Source organism: Rhinolophus sinicus, linkage group LG03 (genome assembly GCF_036562045.2).
Source record: "Rhinolophus sinicus isolate RSC01 linkage group LG03, ASM3656204v1, whole genome shotgun sequence".
Classification (NCBI taxonomy): domain Eukaryota; kingdom Metazoa; phylum Chordata; class Mammalia; order Chiroptera; family Rhinolophidae; genus Rhinolophus; species Rhinolophus sinicus.
Genome location: NC_133753.1, coordinates 115,701,212 through 115,723,364, shown reverse-complemented (window position 1 = coordinate 115,723,364; position 22,153 = coordinate 115,701,212). Strand labels below are relative to the sequence as shown.

The window sequence follows — 22,153 nt, the reverse complement described above, 5'->3', positions numbered from 1 at the left end:
AGACCTTCTTAGAAAAGCAAATTTTTAGCCCCACCTTACACAATTTGAATCAGAAATTCTCAGGGCCACACCCCAGAAATCTGTGTTTGGTCAAGCTCTCCAGGGGATACTGGTGCACACTAGAGTTTGAGCATCTCTGTTCCCGTAAGTCAACTTTTACACAAAGACACAGTCCCACAGAGCGTGAAAAAAGCATAAACAAATTGATTTTCATCATCCCCATGCTCTCATGACCAAATGGGGGAGAAAGGAAAGGATCTTTATGCAAGATGTAGCTAAGGGTCAGTTTCTCTAGCCACTGTAGGCAGGTGGAGGAGCTGGGTGGGTGAAGGCATGCATACATCCAACAAGTCTTTAGGGAAATTGAGTTTGACCTTATGACACTGGCAGCATGAACTGGGTGTGTGCTGTCATGCATCCTGCGATTTCAGAGAGATGGTCATGGGGCCCTCACTCCCATGGGGATGCCTGCATGTAGGTCCCATCCAAAGGGGTAAGACTGCCCAGTTATGTCAAGGGAAGCCAGGCATTCAGAGAAGGGGCTGCCAGGCAAAAGGGATTCTCCAAGTCTTTAAAACATATATCCAAAAGTCAATCACGCATGAACATTTTAAACAGAACATTGGTACCCAAACCTAAACTGCTATACTTAACCAAGTTCCATCACCCTGTTTCATATTGAAAGGATTCAAATACTTTGAGATTCTGGCATCAAAGACAGAAAGGCTCTTTGTAACTGGTATTTACCTGGAGGGCCTTGGTCCCGTCCAAAGTGATCTTCCTGGGGAATTATCACAAAAACAAACTGAGGGCTATAATTTTAAAATGTTCCCACAATTGTACCTTCGTGGAGCTTAAAAACTTGTTTTGAAAATATTATCGGTATAATCTCTACCAATTATAATATGGTTTCTCAGAATCATTTTTAGGGACATTTTGTGTAACATACATGAAGCATTATATCATAATTAAATATAAAGGCGACTTAGGTTTTTTATTCAATTAGAATATTTCTTTAAATCTGGAGGGAAAAAAGGGAATGATATGGGCTGTTTCTTCATTGGTAAAATGACTACTTTAATAATAAAAAAAAAAAGCACTGAAGAATAAGGTGTTCTCACTACAGACATTATGAGTAATGAACAAAAATGCCACAATCTAACTCTATGTAAATAACATTGACGCTATATATAATATTCTTTTTCCATCTATGCAGATATTTCCCAGTTATGTTCTATGTGCCAAAATAAAACCATTTTTAAATTACTTCCTTTAAATGACACCATCTTCTTTATTTCTTCTAAGCCTTATATTTACTTTCAACGAAAGTATTTTTAAAGTTTTAGGCTTCCCTGGAGATTGAGAAAAGAGTTAGATAGGGGCTTAAGGAAAAATTTTTTAATTTTATAAAAACTATCAAATAGATGGAATTTCTTCTGATCTTTGTTTGCTGGTACATTTGTGTACAAAAACAAAACAAAACAAAAAACATATATGCAAGTTTATTAATGGAAGGAGAAATGTCTAAGTTTTGTATGTGTATTGTTCTTATTTCATGAGAACTCTTCTGCCTCACTCCAACAGCAGGTATTAGGTTTCTTGGCAAACTCAGGGCTCTTTTGAGAATTTGGTACTTATCTAATAATGGTACTTTGAAAGAAAACATAATTCCCATTCAAATGTCATCAGATTCATTGCTTTTACGGGATAATTTAAGTGTGATATAAAAACATTAAAATTTGGGGGTGGCCAGTGAGCTCAGTTGGTAGAGTGTGGTGCTGATAACACCAAGGTTGCCAGTTTGATCCCCGCATGGGCCACTGTGAGCTGCACCCTCCTCAAAATAAATAAATAAATAAATAAATAAATAAATAAATAAATAAATAAATAAATAAGATTTGAGTTTCCCTTGTTAGTCTTAACTTTAAACAGTCTTAGCTTTAAGCATGATGGCTTGAAGTAACAACATACTGAGCTCTTTCATCTTCTGGTGAAAACATTTTCACTATTACTCCCACAATTTTCACTACTTCTTTTTTTGGAATATTGGGGAACAGTATGTTTTTCCAGGATGTCAAGTCATTGTTTTTCAATCTAGTTGTGGGGGGCGTGCAGCTCAGCTCCAAGTCAAGTCATTGTTTTCAATCTAGTTGTGGAGGACAAAGCTCACTGGCCCATGTGGGACTCGAACCGGCGACCTTGGTGTTATGAGTACCGCACTCTAACCACTGAGCAAACCAGTTGCCCACCAGTGGCCCAACTCCAAGCTCAAGCCAGCCATAGTTTTCAATCTAGTTGTAGAGGGCGCAGTTCACTGGCCCATGGGGCAATCAAACTGGCAACCCTGTTGCTAAGAGCTCACTTCTAACCAACTGAGCCATCCAGCCGGCCCAGTTTTTACTACTTCTTGATGTGCGAAGAGCAGAGTAAGCAAAAAATGAAATGTATCTGTAGGGAAAGTAGCCTTGGTCAGGCTCCCTCCCCGACCAGCTGCTGGCCCTGACCCAGCGACCTGCCTGTCCTATGCAATGGAACTTAGCGCAGGCGCCATCCAACTTAAAAATATACTCTTATGTAAGCACCCTGGCTGTTCACCACCTCTGTCTCTATATGGTATAAAGGTGTCCGACTGTTTCATGAGGTGGGCAGCTGAGACACGACGGGGCTGCTGGCTACATCCAGCAAGGGTGCTGAGTGAGCCCCATAAGCCTGAATAAAGTATGTTTACTTTGCCTTCGGCTCCACGCATCTTCTTCCAGCTCCCGGAGGAGCACACACCTTACCCCCGAGACTCAACCCACCCGGACAGTATCTCTCTTTAATTCCACATGCCTTGCCACCTCCAGGTCACCATTCCATCTCATCTGCCTAGAATTTAAGGAATGCAACTTTTCTTTTTGGCTAAGCACATTATCTCATCTAATCTTTCCAACAAGCCATTAAGGAAGTTACTATTTTTATTATTCTCATTTTATAGATGAGGAAATTGAAGCCTAGGAGTATTCAGAAACACCAAAGCCTGCATGCTTTCCCACCACACAATGTTAACCAAAGAGAGAGGTGCCTCAAGCAATTTGTATTCATGGAGTATACACCTACCACTCCCAAACTGTAAGATCTACCGCATAGATCCTTCTTCCCAAAGACTTTGACTTTTCACAGTATTTACCTTTTAATAATGGTAGTCATGAGAAAGAAGAAAAATCTTGCTTCTTAGAGATGATTTGTAGTTGTATTATTTAGGATTAGGTTTGGCTGTATGTGACAGAAATTCCTGAACAATGGTGGCTTAAAAAAGATAGAAATGGTTTCTGTCTGATATAAAAGCCTAGAGGTGGGCATTCCTGGGCTGCTATGGCAGATTGTCAGAGCCAGAGCCTCAGGCCTCCTCTGCTTTATTGCTGTATCAGTCCCAAGTTTATTTTATGGTCCAAGATGGCTATTGAAGCACCAGCAATTACATTTGAATTCCAGCCTGAGATGGAGAAAGTGGGGAAAGGGCATGTCTCCTCTTTTTAATGACATTTTCTAGAAGTTGCACATAAAACTTTGTTTACCTTAAATAAGCTGGCCAGAACTAAGACACATGGCCACCCCTGGCTGTAAGGGAGGAGGAAAAGTTCTCTTTATTCTGGTTGCCAGGATGCCTGCTGAAAGCTGATGCTTATTATTAAGGAGGAATGGGGTAGGGATAGATTTGGGGGATCAATTCACTGTCTGCCACAGGAGGTGGAGATGCATCCATGTTGGGAGGACAACAGCGTGTATGGGGATTATGGCGACCTGGAGAGCATATGCCCACAGCGTTGTACACTATAAATAACCAGGTCTTTTACTTTTTTAAAGAGGAGCCAGAAATCTGGATTTTTGCATGAAATTCACTGATTTTTAAATATTGCCAATTGATCAAAATATTTTGAAAAACAGTGTGGGCCAAATAAATCCCATCTGTGTCAAGCCTGCAGGCTGACAGTTTGTTTCCTTTGATCTAAAATAATTTCTGTTTTAGATTTATTTTCAATAAGACAACAACTATTGATAGAGGATTACAACATGTAAGGTATCACGGGAAGGCTGATGAAGGACAAAAATATATAATTTCATTGGAACAAGAAAATGTCTGATGTAAGAGATGGGGTTCATGACGAAAACTGAAAAAGAGAGGTTGCAGTCAATATTTTTAGTTTTATTTTGTGTTGGTTTGGATCCAGTGCCTTTACCTGACCCCAACACTGTATCTTACTCCCTTAAGGCTTTCCTCAATAATTAGTGGTTTCCGTTCCTATTTCAGTTCACCCAAGTAAATAACTCTGTCCCTAGAATACTGTATTCATAAAATATCTCTTGGAAATAACAAATATTCTCTTCCTTATTTTGTTGCTGATATTCTATTTTACTGAAAAAATTGCTCTAAGCTTTCCTTTATATGTGCCAATCCTTGTAAAGTTAACCATACGCACATATTTGCCGTAATTTATGTTTGAAATTGACCTGTTGTCCTCAAAAGCATGTGTGATAGGACAAAAATTACTCATATGTAAGTTTTGACAACTTGCACTACTGCTCGTCTCAGAATTAGGGAGCTGAGATGGGTGAAGCCACCAAAACCACTCAGTCAATTCTCTTGGAAAAAGCAGTGAGAGTAGAGAACAGGCTAGTCTTCCCTGAGGGACATGGGACAATCCTCCCACTGTCCCCTGGGGCTGTCATAACTGGCAGACTGGAGTCAAGACCATGTCATTTGCAGGGCCCAGTGCAAAATGAAAATACAGGGGCCCATGTTCAAAATTGTTAAGAATTTTAAGACAGTGACAGCAGAGCTTTAGATTAAGCATGGGGTGCTTCTGAACGCAGGGTCTTCTGTGGCTGCCCAGGTGTCATGGCCATGAAACCAGCCGAGACTGTAGTAGTGGACTTACGGATACTGTGGCCAGGGAAGTGGCGGCAGGAAGACAGGGCCCAGAGACAAAGGGGGAGGGTTTTAACAGGGGCATGTTGGGGTGAGGCACGGGGACAATTTACAGTATGAGGGGGAAAAATGGAGGGAAAAAGATAAAGGTTTTTGTTTGTTGGCTTGCTTTAAATGTTGTCATGATCTGTATGTCTCCCTTTATGGTGTTCAAAAAACACAAGCGAAGAAACAGTTATTTTGAAAGGATGTTCCAATCTGTAGGACTCTGCTGCCACGGAGGGACTGAGACATGGGGATCACAACTGAAAAACCATTTCACAGTTATTAGTAATGGCACTGACTTGGGGATCGCTGCCACTTTTAGAGTAATAGTAGTTTGTCTGCATTTATGACCTGTGAGAAAGAGAACACTATGCCTCACTGACTGACTTCCTTCCTTCCTTCAACACATGTGAAATCCTTCATTACCTTTCAACACCAAGCTTAAATATTTCCACTTAACTCGTGTTAAAAGTAAGCAAACAAAGGATTATTTGGTTAAGCAACCAAATGAGTATTTTCCTAATATAATTGTAAAGAAGATCATAATGGACCTTATTTGTTCATAGCTCCTATGTCACTTCACTCACCAGAAGCTATGTTCAAGGATAAGTTCTTTCCGTTGTCTTCTTGACCTGTTCCCCTCTCCTCCTATAGACCCTTTCATCCATGGCTGACTTCCATCTTCACTCTTTTCACTATACCTCCTAGAGCCCTAAAGCCCATGCAAACAAAGCCCATGTTCTTACATCATCAGTTTCCTCCCAGAAAGTTCCTTTGACCTCCTTGCCTTGAGTAATAAGTCACTTTTCACGAAAAATACAGCTTATATTGGGTTCTAAATATCACATTCATACTGTCACTTTTTAACACCCTTGAAAAAAATTCCTCTTTTTTTGAGATTCATGCCACCTGCTGTCCCTCCTTGTCATTGGTAACCACCTATTTCTGGTCACTCCTCCCTGTTGAGAGGCCTCAAAATCTTCATCCCTTTTGTCCCCCCACCAAACTCATCCTAAAAATGTCTGACTTTGAATCAATCCCACCATCTACCTCCCCTCCTACACCTCCAATGCTAGACTACAGCAGAAAAATCACACAAATGTCGGGATTATTGCCACTGGAAACATATGGTCTCCACCTCACTTAGGCTTCCAGGACTATTTGCCAGTTCCTTGTAGGTGTCTGGTGAATGTTGTCTCCAAATCTTCACAAGACCTACTGAAAACATTCTTCAATTTCCTCATGCAAGCTGTGCTGGCACTGACCACTTTTCTCTTAGAAATTAACCTTTCTTACCCCATAGGAAAAAAAAAAATATTGCTCTTGAGTGTGGACTTTTTCCATTTCTTGCCCCTATACAGTAATCCGTTCCGGAAGACTGTTCAAGTTCTGAAACATTCGAAAACAGCCGACAGCTAGGCCTCGGGATCTTGCACTCAGCGGAAGCCATGTGACGTGGTCGACTTCCGAGGCGTGTTCGAAAACCGAAGCATTTACTTCCAGGTTTATGGTGTTTGTAAACTGAAATTTTCGTCAACAGAGACGTTCGTAAACCAAGGTACTACAAAGAAGTCTATAAATGCGTCCACCCTTTGGTAAAGTGATTGCATCAATAGTCCAAATGAATGGTTTCCCTGTTCCATACCCTTTGCCCTGTAATTTTGTAGTCCCTTGCTGTTCTGTAGACCCTGGGCTTGGCTGAATGACTTTCTTTTGTGAAGCTTGAAAAAGGACTGTGTGTCTCCGCCTTCTTTTATTTTATTTATTTATTTATTTGTTTGTTTGTTTGTTTGTTTGTTTGTTTAGGAACCCTATCACAGCCTTAAAAAGAAACCTGGTCTAGGAGGATGAGGGCACGTGGAGCAGAGCTGAATTGTCCTGGCCATGACCAGCCTTGTCCAGCCAGGCCCTGGTCAATCCCTCGGCTAGCTACAGGTATATGAACAAGCCCTAAGACAAGAATTGCCAAATCTGGTCCACTGCAACTGCCTTGTTGACCTGCAAACTCATGAGAAATAATAAATGGTTGTTGTTTTCAACAACTAAGTTTTGGGATGCTTTGTATGCACACCTGCTAATACAAACTCTAACCTCCCTCTCTCCATTTTTCAGAAGAAGTATATGTTCTTTTTTTTAAGGCCAATTATTTTATTTGCTCTTTATCCCATTCCTGCTGGTGTGCTTTCAGATCTCATCCTTTCTGATTATATCTCTCTATGTTGCTCTCTTTTCACCTCTGACCCAACTACATAAACATGTTTAACTCTCTCTAATTAAAATAAAACAAACATACATAAAAAATAAACCTGTCTTCAGCAAGTTACTGACTTTTCTGTCATTCCTTCCATTTATATTTCTTGAAAAAATAGTCTATACTGGCGTATTTGTTTGAGTTCTCCAGAGAAACAGAACAAACAGTGTGTGACATCTATCTATCTATCTATCTATCTATCTATCTATCTATCTATCTATCTACCTAATTTTAAGGAATTGGCTTATGCAATCTTAGAAACTTAGTGAGTCCAAAATCTGATGGGGTAGGCTAGCAAGCTGGAGACACAGGTAAGCACTGCAGTTCAAGTTCGTGGCAGGCTGCTTGCAGAATTCCTTTTTGCTCATGGGAAGTTGGGCTGTTCTGTTAAGGCCTTCCGCTGATTGCATAAGACCTGCCCACATTATGTTGGGTAATCTGCTGTACTAAAAGTCCACTATTTAAATGTGAATTTGATTCCAAAACACCTGTAAAAAACCTCCAGAATAATGATAGACATAATATCTGAAAACCATGGTTCAGCCAAGTCAGCGCACAAAATTAACCACCACAAGTTGCTGCAGAATCCATTTTTTGTACTCATTAACTCTTTTCAGTTGTCTTATTAATATACCCAAGCCATTTGATACTGTCAGCGCTTCTTCTTTGTCCTTTTACTTTATTTATAGCCCTGTCTGCTAGATTGCTTCCTATCTCTCTGACTGCTTCTTTTCCATTTTCTTTATGGCACCTCTTCCTTTCCCTGCTTTTTAAATGATCGTTAGGGTTGTGCTTTCCAGACTATCTGGATCTTCTCATGTACTAGTGGTTTTAACTACCAAATCTACATAGATAGCCCTCTATTCTGAGTTTCACACATTCATTAATTTATTCATTTAAGGTATTAAAAGTATATCTATTTTATTGAGTATTAAACACTATGGGGGTTTGTGGCAACCTCTAAAATGACTCCCAAGCTCCCTGGTTCCTGTTACTCATACCCTTGTTTTACCCCTCCCCTGGAGTGTGAGCTTCTAATGAACAGAATACAGTAAAAGTGATGAGATGCCACTTATGAGATTAGGTTGCAAAAAGACTCTGGCTTTTGTCTTGTTCACCTTCTCTTGTCCTTTCTTGGGGCTGTCTCATTCTCTCTTTCTTAGAGTCCTTACTCTGGGGAAGCAAGCTGACATATTGTGTGAGAAGCCTTACAGAGAGCGTCTTGTGGCAAGGAACTCACGTCTCTAGTCAACAGCAAGGACCTGAAGCCTGCCTGCCACCTGTCACTTGAGTGAGTTTGGAAGCAGATCTTTTCCCAGTTCAGTCCTGAATTGACTGCAGCTCTCTCTGGTAGAGACCTTTATTGTAGTCTTGCAAAGACCTCGAGTCAGAGGAACTCAGCTAAGTTACACCTGAATTTCTGACCCACAGAAATCGTGAGAAAATATTTATGTTTTTAGGCTGCTAACTTTGGGATAATTTGTTTTATAGCAATAGATAACCAAAACAGGGTTACCCAGGGTCCAAAGCCAAATAAGAATGGTCCCTGAACTCAATGATCTTCCAGACTATTAGGGATGATAGCAAAGTGGCCACAATCACAGTACAATACAATAGGAACATACATAGCAAGTGATAGAAGCACAGAGAGAAGAGAATATCAATCATATTTGGAGACTGAAGGATTCGCTCAGCAGATTTATTTTGCCATTGAAAACGAGGAGAAAAGATCATGGGATACTTGAGGAGAAAATGAACATTGAAAACATCTACTGGAAAATATAGTTGAAGGATTTGGAAAAGAGACAATGGTATCTAGTGTGGATTTGGATTTGGAGATAGTAGACTTACAGATCTTCAGTTAAAGTTGGAGTTTATTTTTCAAATGCTCTCAGCAATATGGATATAGTAGAAAAGTTGATGGTTGAATTTTGGATTTCAGAGAAGATAAAACTTAAAGGCAAAGGATCGAGGAAGGAAAAAATGAGCTGGGATGAATAGTGAGACCATTCTAGCTCATGGAATTTAGGTTGAATAGGGAAAGAAAGACAATCAAAGTTGCTGAGAATTTGGGGAAAATGCAGCCGATTCTGACCTCCCATCAATCACTAGGGCTAAAGGAGTCAATGCTATGTTTGGTTTGAGCCTAGGTCAAGCCTTAGTTGGAGGAGACTTCCAGTCAAGGGTGAGAAAGGAGTGGTTACCCAGGAAGAAATCATGGTACCATGAAAAGAGTGAATAGATGCTTTAAAACAGAGACTGTTGGTCCCCTACAATAGTCTCCATTTCTTCCAGAGTAAGAGAACCCCTAATTTATATGGAGTGGAATAACAACTACATTTCCTAGTTTCCTGTAGTTAGGAATGGCCATGTTACTAATGAGCTGATCAAAGGGATGTGGACAGAAGTGGTGTGTACAACTCCTGGACTGTGCCCTTCAAGGGAAGGAGTTTCACTCTATTTCCCTTTTACTCTTTTTCTGCCAGGAATGTAGTTATGGTTGTGAGCCAACTTGGACCATAAGGAAGAGATTACATCCTAGGGAGAGCAGAACAACAGAAGGAGCCCGTAATCCCTGGATGATCTCATAGAGCTATTATAGTCCTACACGAAGGATAATTAAAGTACATTTTTAAAGGCAATTTTAATGTAGCTCTCTGTTATAAATGGATGAACCTATATTTCAACCAATTCAGATGTCCAGTAAAAAAGATAAGCTGGGAATATAAATGACCTTAGCATAAGACAGAAAGTGGTCAGCAATAAACAGAAACACGGGTAAAAATTCAGGATACGGAGAAGAATCACCTCAAGCTAAGCTGTGTGGTTTTAAAAGGTTAAGGTTTCTGATCAGTGACAGACTCCAGACTATCCAGAAGCGGTGGAGCGCAGGCCAGGGAATGTACCTACACAGCTATTCTTCCATCAGTGGCTCTAGAAAGCAATAGTGATGGTAGCACGGCAGTGACAATTTGCCCATGCCTCACACTCACCCAAGGAACAGTGGGATCTTGTATACTTACTTAGTCATGGTTTGGGCTGATGCTTCTCGAAAGTAATCATAGATATTTAAAAATTCTGGGGTGGAAGAAATCCTAGCCACCAGAAAAACCTTCTGCTCCAATGTACTTAAAAAATAATAATAATTCCAGAGATGCTAAGTAAGTTTTGCAGGTAGGCAGTGGAACCCAGGCCTCCCAGGCCAGTGAGGGTTGAGGGTTTGTACTTCATTTGTGCAGAATCCCTATGACGCTTGTTTTCTTTCTCCAGCAAAAGTACAACCTCAGGTTGCTATTTGCAATACCCTCTTTTATTTTTCCACGAACATTCCTTGCATTGACACAGCACTCTTTAGCTTTCAGAACCTTTTCACTTGTTTTCTCATTTGATCCTGACAATAATCCTGTGCAATATGAGTGGAGGGTTAGTAACATGCCCATTTTTCTGTTAAAATTGAAGCTGAACGTCTTCAAGTGACTTTCCCATGATGAAGAGCTGAACTGGCTGAGGTTATTGAGTATGATGCTTTTATCAATCGTCCACTTATTTTCCTGTCATTTTTCCAGCCTTTCTAACTACTGGGGAAAAAATATTGTGTGGCTCATGATGACATTGGAGTAAACTTCAGATTTACTAGTCACATTTCAAGTGCTCAGTGGTCACACGTGGCCAGTGGCTACTCTATTGGACAGCTCTGATATAGAACATTTCGATCATGTCAGAAAGTTCTATTGCACAGCCTAGAGAGATTTATGAGAGATGCCTCTTTTCTACCAATCCTCAATCTAGCCCTCTGTGTATCATCCAAGCCTGGACTAGAGACTGGTCCCCAAGCTCTTCCATTTCCTAAAAGGAGATTTTAAAACTGGTAATGCCAACAGAAATCGTTTGGCTTACTCGTGCTAAGAACGTAATGTGGTAATGAAAGTCCCAGATTCTTCTACAAAAGTCAGTACAGCAAGTGGGCGGTGAAAAGACAGCCGAAAACCAGACGCCGAGGTGGAAAGAGAAGCAAAGGGGCGGGGCTGAGCGCCGGCCGCTCTGGACCGGGGCCGTCACGTGACCGGAGGCGGGGCCGCGCACGGCTGGGCGGGGCCGCAAGAGGCGGGAGGGGGAGGCGGAGGAGCCGGGAGGCCCGCGCGCCAGCCCAGCCGTGCGTGCTCACGTGACAGGTCCGCAAGGCCCCGCTCGCGCAGTCTTCTGGGCGAGCGAAGATGGCGGCCGAGAGGGAGCCTCCTCCATTGGGGGACGGGAGGCCCACCGACTTTGAGGAGCAGGAGGACGGAGAGGACCTGTTCACGAGCACTGTCTCCACCCTAGAGGTGAGACCGCGTCACCGTGGGTGCTGCGCTCCGCCGTGCGTCTCTCCTTTGGGTGCCTTTTCCTTGCCCCGACCTGTCCCTCCCCACCCCCGGGTTTGCAAGGACCTGGTCGGGGGACACCTGTGACGCGGGCAACACCTCGGGTACTTGTCAATGGGCTGGAGTTGGCATGCGCGGCTAGGCCTCCTCTGACTAGCCTTAGGGCGGGGGGCCTGACATAATCCCCAGAGCGGCATGGACCCGACGGAGCATCGCAGCGCCCTTGTCCCGCTCAGCTGGCCTTCCTCGGTGTCAGTTGCATTTATTTCTTCTTCCAGACCCAAGAAGGTTTTGCCCTCGGTCCCAGTAAATGTGACCGCTCTCCCCGGCGACCTCCGCAGCACCTTTGGAGAGTTGCTTGCCTTTCCCTTCCCGTGGGAGGGTGTGCCCCTGAAAGGGAGAGCAGTGAGGTGAGCTCTGAGTGGACCCAGGCTCGGTAGCGAGCGTGGGGATGCACTTTTCCCAGTCGTGGCCCTTCGTGGACTGCTGGTTCCCCTTGAGGGTGGTTCCTCTGTTTCGGACTGCTGAATGGGTAAATGCATGTGACCGGTTTTGTCTTCCCTAGTTCCTAGACTTTTTAAGGATCATAGTGTTTGTAAAATATAAAGTTGAAGGGAGGGAGTAGTCCAGGAAACTGGTTTTTTTGTTTGGTTTTAAGTTACCAGGGGAGAAATAAAAACAGGTCCTCACTCCCATTTCCTCTATTCTCGCATGGTCAGCGATCTCTGAAACTGAGTGTTCCTGTTTTTGTCAAAGGAAACACCCTCCATGAACTTAACTGTAGTGGGTGTCCTACTTCAAGTCCATGTTTGAATTGCTTTGCATTTGATGAGAGCACACACACCTCATAGCCCAATTTTAAGCGTGTGTATGTGTATTAAAACGTAAGCAAATTTTCCAGAGGATTGTTTACCTCGGGCTGTGCTTACTTAAAAACTGTTTTTGTTTTTTGTAAGCTTTCTTGGCTTTTTCACCTCTGCACCAAATAAATTGAACATTACTGTAAAATATCTATTATCTGAAATTTAGTTACCTGAAACTGGGAACTTTGGAGAACGTTTTCAGCATTCACTGACCACATTCTGCTAATTGTATATGCAGGTACTAGGCCAAACTGTACTTCCCCCCTCAGATTATATGCTACTTGGGACTACAAATAGTGCCTTGGTCATCTTTGTCTTCCTCATAAAATCTGGAATATTTGCATTTAATAAATGTTTGCTGGATTGTCAAAAGCAGCATCTCCTAAGAATTAATAAAAATGATTTTGCATAACAAATTACTTTGGGGCTTAGTATCCTTTTAGCCGTTTATACATTTTCTATAGCTAATTTAACATGTATTGAAAGGTAATGTCTGTGTGGGGATCCTAAGACATGTATTCCCTTTGAGGGCAACGAAGGCTTTCCTCTAGCAAGGATCAGAACAAAGTTGACTTACCAGGTATAAACTAGAATACCGTGAACTCTAAGCATGCTGTTTAATTGACATCTTTTAGAGTTCTGTTTCTGGAACTATAATCCGTGTCTGTTTGGATGGGAGTCTTTAATAAAGTAGTTGACTTTTTTTAAGTAAACGTCTACAGAAGTTATGAAAAAATTTCATTGGTTAGTGCACTGCAAAAGTTGTAAATAAAGTTGGTTTTGACTGTTCAGCTAAACCCCTTATTTCATAAACTGATTTAGGTTATAAATTTTAAGGTGGTATGACTTTGAGATTTATAAATTCAGGTTTCTTTGTGTTTTTTTTGGGGGGTCTATTCAAACTATTTGGGGAAGGATATATACGCAGTATTTCTTAGTATACCAAAACATCCCGAAAGGAATGTTCTTTCACTCCACTTTTCTTTTAAACAGGTCTTAATCATACTTCAGTGTACAGGAGAAACCATAGGATACTTGTTTAAAATGCAGATGCCTTTGTCTCACTGGAGTATGCTTATTTAATAAGTGCTCTAGGTCACTGATTTTCAAACTTTATACATAAGTTACCTAGGTATATTATTAAAGTGCAATTCTTATTCTGGGGTAAGCCCAATATTCTGCACTTTTATTCAGCTTTCCTCATGACATTGCTTCTAGCTCATAGACAACATGAGTTACAAAACCTGGCATGATTCTGATCCAGATCATTTGCTTTGAATAGTTATTACCTAAGCTGTAAATTGAAAGTAAGACATACATTAATGTCTTTCAATTAAAAAAACAAGTAAGTCAGAGTTTTTAAAATTGCATAATTTATGTAGAAATTTTTTTCTTTGAGGATATTTGGAGGAAAGAAACCAATTGAAGTCTATGTAAGTGAATATCAAATTACAGACAGCTTTAATATAATTGTTAAGCTTGTAATGATTATACAGCTTAGTGTATATGAACCCTATATTTTATTTAATCCAATATTAAACTCCTTTCCTTTCAAAATTAAGAAAAGTTGCATAAAGCTATATTCAGTAAACAAAACATATTTAAAACCCCTAGTGTATGTTTCTCTTGTGATTATGGAACAAAGTGGTGAGAGGATGGCATAGGAGGCAGGGAAGGGAATGAGAAGGGGAAAAACAAAACTGGCAAAAGCATGTTCTTTTTTTGTAGCTGAGAGGCAAGGCTTTAAACTGTTTAGGAGTACTGCTTTTTCCTTAAATGATATATCCCTAAACTTAAAAGATGACTAAAGCAACGTGGAGTAAGTAAGACAGCACCTTAAAAAAAAATTGACTCAGGACATTTTTATTTTGTCTATTCTTTTTCTTTTTTACAAACAACTTTATTGAGATATAATTGACATACCGTACAATTCACCCATTTAATGTGAACAATTTAATGGATGTTCATATATTAACAGACATGTGCCACCATTACCACAGTCAGTTTTAGAACATTTTCATGACCTCAAAAAAAGTAAAAAAAATCAAAGCATCCAATATCTGGTGATGGAAAGAGAACTGACTCTGGGTGGTGAACACACAATGTAATATATAGATGATGTATTACAGAATTGTACATCTGAAATCTATGTAACTTTACTAACAGTTGTCACCCCAATAAACTTTAATTAAAAAAAGAAGAAAAAAATAAAAACCAGCAAACCCATATCCTTTAACTATTACCTCCTGTCCCCATTCCCCAAACCCTTCTCCCAACCTTAAGCTACCACTAATTTATTTTCTGTCTCTATAGTCTTCCCTATTCTGGATTTTATGTGAATGAAATTATAATATGTGGTCTTTTGTGATTGGTTTCTTTCACTGAGCATAATGTTTTCAAAGTTTACTTCATTCCTCTTTATGCCCAAATAATATTCCATTATATGGCTAATACCACATTTTGTTTATCCATTTGTTAGTTGATGGACATTGGGTTGTTTCCACGTTTGGCTATTACAAATAATGCTGCAATAAACATTTGTGTACAAATAGAATTACTGGGTCATATAGTAATACTACATTTAATCATTGGAAGAATTGCCAGAGTTGTTTATCAAAACGGCCACATCATTTTACATTCTTCCCAGCCGAGTGTGAGGGTACCAATTTCTCCACATTCTCACCACACTTGTTATTATCTGACTTTTTGATTCAATCCATCCTAATGAGTGTGAAGTGGATTTCTAGTGTGGTTTTGATTGCATTTTCCTGGTGGCTAATGATGTACATCGTTTCATTGGCCCTTTGTATATGTTCTTTCGTGAAATTTTTAACTGGGTTGTGTTTATTATTGAGTTGTAAGAATTCTTTATATCTTCTAAATACAAATTTTTTATCAGATACATGATTTGCAAATATTTTCTTCCATTCTGTGGGTTGTTTTTTCATGTTCTTGATGGTCTTTTGAAGCACAAATTAAAAGAAAAATTGATGAAGTCCAACTTACCTATTTTTTTATTTTGTTGTTCATTCTTTCAGTGTCCTATGTAAGAATCCCTGCCAAATCCAAGATTATAAAGATTTACAACTATGTTTTCTTCTAAGAGTTTAATAGTTTTGACTCCTACATATAGGTTTTTAATCTGTTTTGAGTTAATTTTTTATGTGGTACGAGGTAAGGGTCCAACTTCATTCTTTTGCATGTGGCAATCCAGTTGTCCTAGCAAAATTTGTTGAAAAGACTATTTTTTCACCATTGAATGGTCTTGGCACTCTTGTCCAAAATCATTTGACTATAGATGTTTATACCTGGTTCTCATATAACCTCAAATCTAAGAGTCAGCTGAAGTTAAGATGAGGACCACAGTTTTCCCAACACTGTCACATGATTGAGTTTATAGAGCATTTCAAGTGAAATTTCCGGATCGGAGACTGACAGGTCTTAGGATTCCTTTCCCATCATGTAACGCCATGTTCTAAGTGCTCAGAAGATACTGTGCTTGGTTGACTTCAGTAAACACTTGAGTATTTACTCTCTGCCATGCTGTTGAGATGATAATGGGAGTGATGGTGGGATTGCAAGATGCTGCAAGTCATTGAGGACAGAACATCTCCAGTGAAGAAAAAAGAGGCATGCAGGAAACTGTTATAGACAGATTGTGATTATAGGACCTGGAAATACATCATGTTTCACTGAAAGTACCAGTGAAATGGGAAGATTCTAATTCTTATCAATGTTACTGACACGTTGTAGACCAGTACATGCTTCTGTTGGCTGGGAAACACTCAGTGAGGAGGTAATATTTAAGAGAGGGTGGAATGAAATTGCACAGTAAAGGAATGGCAAGGATCACGTAAGTTTTACTCCATATTTTTGGGAACCATAAATAATTCTGAGTGGCTGAATATAGGATGTTACAGGTTTACTATGTGGTGAGAGTGAGAAGGGCTTTGAAATTTGTTGTACATGTGGATGAAAGCTGTGCGAGATTTGTGTGGCAGTAACATGATCACTGAGGAAAATTAATGTGCCCCCAGTCTGAGGGATAATTTTGATTGGGAGGTATCATTGGTAGGTTAATGAGATGGAAGCTATTTTAAGTCTGAGGTTAACAGCCTCAGGAAGAAAGTACAAATAAAAAAGGAGAGAAGGAAATTGATGCAACAGCAGATTTAAAAAGAGACATTTTAAGATTTATAATCCCTCTCTTCAGGTAATTTTTAGGGGAAGGAATTATAACTTTATTTCACCTGGGGATATAATACACCAATGAAAATAACGTTAGACCGCTAGAAATGCTGGATGGGCTAGAGATATAGATTTGAGACTGACATAAATTTATTGAATGATAACACTGAACCAGACTCTGTGTGGAAGTCTAATCCCTGCCCTCTTGGAGTGTGAACCAATAGGAGTCAATACAATAAACAGCTGTGTGAACAAACACCTGCAACACCAGGTAATACATGTGTGAATGGAATATGCACATAGTACAGAACTAGTATAGAAGACTGGAGTGACTTAATGCCATAGAGATGATCTCTGAAACCCTGCAAGTGGGTGACATTGTCAAGAGAGAGTAAGTAGTGTAAGTGACTGTTGGTAAAGAGGAACTAAAGTTTAGTATCTGTTGTTCCAAAGTAACAGTGCATAATTTGCTTTCTTATGTTTTCTAATCTTAGTCAGGCCTTCAACTTTAAATGTATTATTTTTTTTTGAAAATTTGATTATCAATTACCTGTTTCAGAGAAAAAAAAAAGTTATGACCAGTTATTTAAAGGTTACAGCATGGAAAATGACTAGAAAGAGATTTATGAAGAGGTATAACTCTAGTTGACCACGTTCCCTTGAAACCGTTAAATTTAAGGATTTTAGAATAAATTTTTAGTTTGTGTAAAAAATGTTATGGCTGGCCCGGTGGCTCAGGCAGTTAGGGCTCCGTGCTTCTAACGCTGAAGGCTGCCGGTTCGATTCCCACATGGGCCAGTGGGCTCTCAACCACAAGGTTGCTGGTTCGACTCCTCGAGTCCCACAAGGGATGGTGGGCTGCGCCCCCTGCGACTAACAGTGGCAACTGGACCTGGAGCTGAGCTGCACCCTCCACAACTAAGACTGAAAGGACAACAACTTGACTTGGAAAAAAAGGCCTGGAAGTACACACTGTTCCCCAATAAATTCCTGTTCCCCTTCCCCCCCCCAAAAAAAAAATGTTATGTAGTTCCTTGAGGCAGAGATGCTCAATTTTTTGCAGACTTTTTTCTTAACAAGAATAAAATTTGCCTTTAATATTAATTTTACCAATGCCCACTTTCCTATGAAATTGAACTCTTGTGTTTTTTTCCTGTGATGATAGCTTTTAGTTGAGTTGAAATTTACCTCAATTTAGTAAAGTTCATGCTCACCTTAATCAAGATATAGAACACTTCCAACATTCCCCAAAAAATTCTCTCACGTAGTTAATCCCTCCCACTCCCAGCGTCTGGCAACCACTGATCTGTTTTCTGCCTTTAGTTTTGTCTGTTCCAGAATTTCATATAAATGGAATCATACAGTATGAAACTTTTTGAGCCTAGCTTCTTTGACTTAGCATAAAGCATCTGTGATTTATCGATATTGTTGCATGTACCAATAGTGCATTCCATTTTATTGCTGAATTTGTCATATATATGTAGCAGTTTGTTGTTGGAGGACATTTCTGTTTCCAGTTTGGGGCATTAATGAGTAAAGTCAATATAAATGTTTATGTAGAGGTTTTGTAATGAACCAGATTTTTATTTCTTTTGAGTAAATACTTAGAAATAGTATTGCTGGGTTGTATGGTTAATATATGTTTAACTTTGTAAGAAACTGCCAAACTTTTCTTACAAAGAGGTTCAAGGGGGTAAGGTACAGGGAGGTGGAGTCATTTGCTTTAGTCCTGCGAGTTAATGTCTATAGTGTAATACCTATACCTCGAGACCAGATTCAATAGAACAGTGTTCTGAGAATCGATTATCTGTGGTTTCATTCAAACACGTGCATGACGCTTCAACACAAAAGTATGTTACTGTATTTCCTGGTATCATAAAACTAACTTTCATATCAAATTTTATCTCTAATCAAAGAGTTGTGCTTTGTATATATTACTGAGTGTTTGGATCCTGAAAACCTAGCTAGCCCCAGGGAACCTTTGATGGAGCTGGATTTGTCTATTTCAGTCTCTGATCAGGTTTGCATTAATTTAATCTCTGAAATGTAATAAAATTACAAAAGATTCTGAGAGAGAGAGAGAGAAAGAGAAAGAGAACTGCCAAACTCTTTTCCACAGCATCTGTATTCATTTTGCATTCTCATCAACAATGAATGAGAATTCCATTTGTTTCACTTCCTTGTCAGCACTTGTTCGTATAAGTTTTTATTTTAGGCAGCGGTGAGCTTGAGGCCAGCTTATACTGACTCAAAACAACTGATTGTTAAATTTTCAGGAATTTTGTGAGCTGGTTAATAAACACAACCATTGTTAAAAATTAAATTATATAAATTTATAATTATATTATATTAAAAACAAAGAATAAATATTTTCAACTTTTCCTAATTCCTTTGCTACATTTTACTGTTTTCTGTGCTCTTGAGGTTATATGTCTGTAGTGTCTGTATGGTAAAAAGTAGTACATATTTTCCCAACTTCACAGTTTGTGAGGGGTAACCAGCCACAGCAAGCATGTTTACGTTACAGAAATCAGCAACAGCTGAAAATCAGGGTCTTCTCTCCCAAAGACCTGATTGCTGAACATTTACCCGCACACCACTGATTTTTTTTGACCATTCTAACAGGTGTGTGTTACCTCATTGTGGTTTTATTGTATGTTCCATAATGATTAATGATGTTCAGTATCTTTTCACGTATATAAGTCACCATCTGAAAATTATCTTCTTTGGTGAAGTGTCCTTTCATATGTTTTGCACATTTTTAAAAATTGGGTTTCCTTAATTGAGTTTTGAGAATTCTTTATGTATTTTCAATATAAATCCTTTACCAGATAAGTGTTTTACAGATATTTTCCCTAGTCTGTGGCTTGTCTTTTTATGCTATTAACAGTATCTTTCACAAAGCAAAAGTTTATTATTTTGGTGAAGTTCAAGTAATCCTTTTTTTATTTATAGTACTTTTATGGCACATGTGAAATCCTTTGCTGATACTAACCCAGGGTCACAAAGGTTTTGCTTATGTTTTCTTCTAGAAGTGTTATAGTTTTAGCTTCAATATTTAGGCCTGGAATTTATTTTGAGTTACTTTTCATATGAATTAAGGCTTTTCTTTGTTTTTGTTTTTCCCATGTAGATACCCAGTTGTTCTAGCACCATTTATTGAAAGATAATCATACTGTTAAGGTTTATTTTATGACTCAGATTTTGACCTATCATGGTAAAGATTATGTTTGCACTTGAAAAGAGCGTATATAGTCTGATGTTGGGTGGAGTGTTGTATAAGTGTTAGGTCAAGTTGGTTGATAGTATTTTTCAATACACGCAACAACATCGCTGAATCTCAAGTGCTTTATGCTAAGCTAAAGAGTCTAGATTCAAAAACTTTTTCCATTGGGCTGTCTTTGCATCTTTGTGAAAAATCAATTGAGCATATACGTATGTGTGGGTCTATTTCTGGACTCTTCTGTTCATTGATCTGTTGACTGTCCTTTTGCCAGTTTTACGCTACCTTGATGAGAGTAACTGAGTCTTGGAATCAGTAGTGTGAATCCACTGACTTTGTTCTTTACAAAATTGTTTTGACTGCTCTAGTTCTTTTGCCTTTCCATATAATTTTATAATCTATTGATTTCTACCCAAAATTCCTGCTAATAATTTAATTGGGGTTGTAATGAATCCATGGAGCAGTTTGGGGAGAATAGACATATTAACAATATTGAGCCTTTAAGCCATAAATATATGATTTCTCTCCATTTATTTAGATCTTACTTGACTTTTTTCATCATTTTTTCATCATTTCATCTGTGCATACAGATCTAGCACGTATTTTGTTAATTTATACCTAAGTATTTCATGGTTTTATGGTACTTTCATTTCCTTTTACATTTGCTCACTAGCAGCATATTGACCCTTTATCGTGCAACTGGGCCACACTAACTCATGTTCTAGTAGGTTTTCTGTAGAGTCCTTGGGAATTTTTATGTAGATAATTGTGTTACCTCTGATTAGAGTTTTATTTCATTCCAGTTCTTTTCTTTATACCATTTTTTTTTTTAAATCTTGCCTTAATGCACCGGCGAGGACCACCAGGATAATATTCAATAGAAGCAGTGAGAGTGGATATCCTTTCCCCTTTCATGGTTGTAAGAGGAAACTATTCTTTCTCCCTTAAATATGATGTTATCTGTAAGTTTTTTTGGTAGATAACCTTCACCAGGTTCAATAAATTCCCGTCTATTTCTAGTTTTCTGAAATTTTGTATCCATGAATGGATGTTGATTTTGGCAAATGCTTTTTCTGCATCTAATAAGCTGATCATAAGGTGTTTTTTACTTTTTTGATAAAGTGGATTACATTGATTGATTTTCAAATGTTGATTAAACCTTGCTTTCCTAGAATAAACTCCACATAGTCATAATGTGTATATATTTTTATATATTGCTGCATTCAGTTTGCTGTTTTATTTAGGCTGTTGTATCTGTGTGACAGATATTTATGTGTTGTTTTCTTTTACTTGTAATGTGTTTATCTGATATTGATATCATAAATGTTGGCCTCATTAAATCAATTGGGGCATTTTATTCTGTATATTCTTGAAGAGGTTGTATGGAATTAGTCTTGTTTCAAATGTTGATAGAACTCACTAGTGGTAGTTTTGTTCATTGGAAGACTTTTAACTACAAATTCAGTATCTTTTTTTTTTTTTTTCCATTTTTTTACAAGTGTTTATTTGAGCCAAACTGACAACATTGCCAGGAAGCAAGATCTCAAATGCTCCTCACAAATTCAGTATCTTTAATAGATGTAGCACTATTTCTCCTTGGTGAACTTTGGTGTAGTATGTGTCTTTCAAGAGATTTGTCCATTAAAAGTTCAGATCAGAAATTTATTGGCATAAGTTTTTTGTAATACTCCCTTACCATGTTTGTGGGATCTATGGGTGATGCTCTTCCCTTTTCATTCCTGAGACTGATAATTTATGTCTTCTGTTTTTTTGCTTATGTTATTCATTTATTTTATTCTTGCTGGAGGTTTATCATTTTCTTGGGATCTTCTTCAACGAATCAACTTTTGGTTTCTTGATTTTTTGTTTGTTTTGAATTTCATTGATTTACGCTCTTTATTTCCTTCTGCTTGCTTTGTATTTAATTTGCTCTTCTAGCTTCTTTGGATCATTGATTTGAGATTTGTTTTGAGTATTAGTATTTAGCTATATATTTCTCTGTAATCACTTCTTTAGTTGCATCCCACATATTTTGGTACAGTATTTTTTCTTTTCATTCGATTTCAATTATCTTCTAGTTTTCCTTGTGATGACTTCCGGTTTGACTTGTGACTTATTTAGAAGTGTGTTAACTTCAAAATTTGGGGGATTTTATGGATAGCTTTCTGTTACTGATTTCTACTTTAATTTTGTTATGGTCAGAGAATGTTTAATGATTTCAGTTCTTTTAAATTTGTTAAGTTTTGTCTGATGGCCCAGGATATGGTCTATTAGGGTGCATAGTTTGTGTATACTTGAAAAGAATGTATATAG

At 38.7% G+C, this 22,153-nt stretch overlaps 1 protein-coding gene across 1 annotated transcript in view; it reads left to right on the top strand.

Annotated features, from left to right (window-relative positions):
* The first annotated feature begins 11,316 nt into the window (after window positions 1–11,316).
* Window positions 11,317–22,153, top strand: part of SNX2 (sorting nexin 2) — a 52,170-nt gene continuing 41,333 nt past the window's right edge. The window contains exon 1 of the mRNA XM_019728009.2: window positions 11,317–11,527. Coding sequence (XP_019583568.2) covers window positions 11,420–11,527 — 108 coding nt within the window. The 5' untranslated portion in view covers window positions 11,317–11,419. The remainder of the gene's footprint in view (window positions 11,528–22,153) is intronic.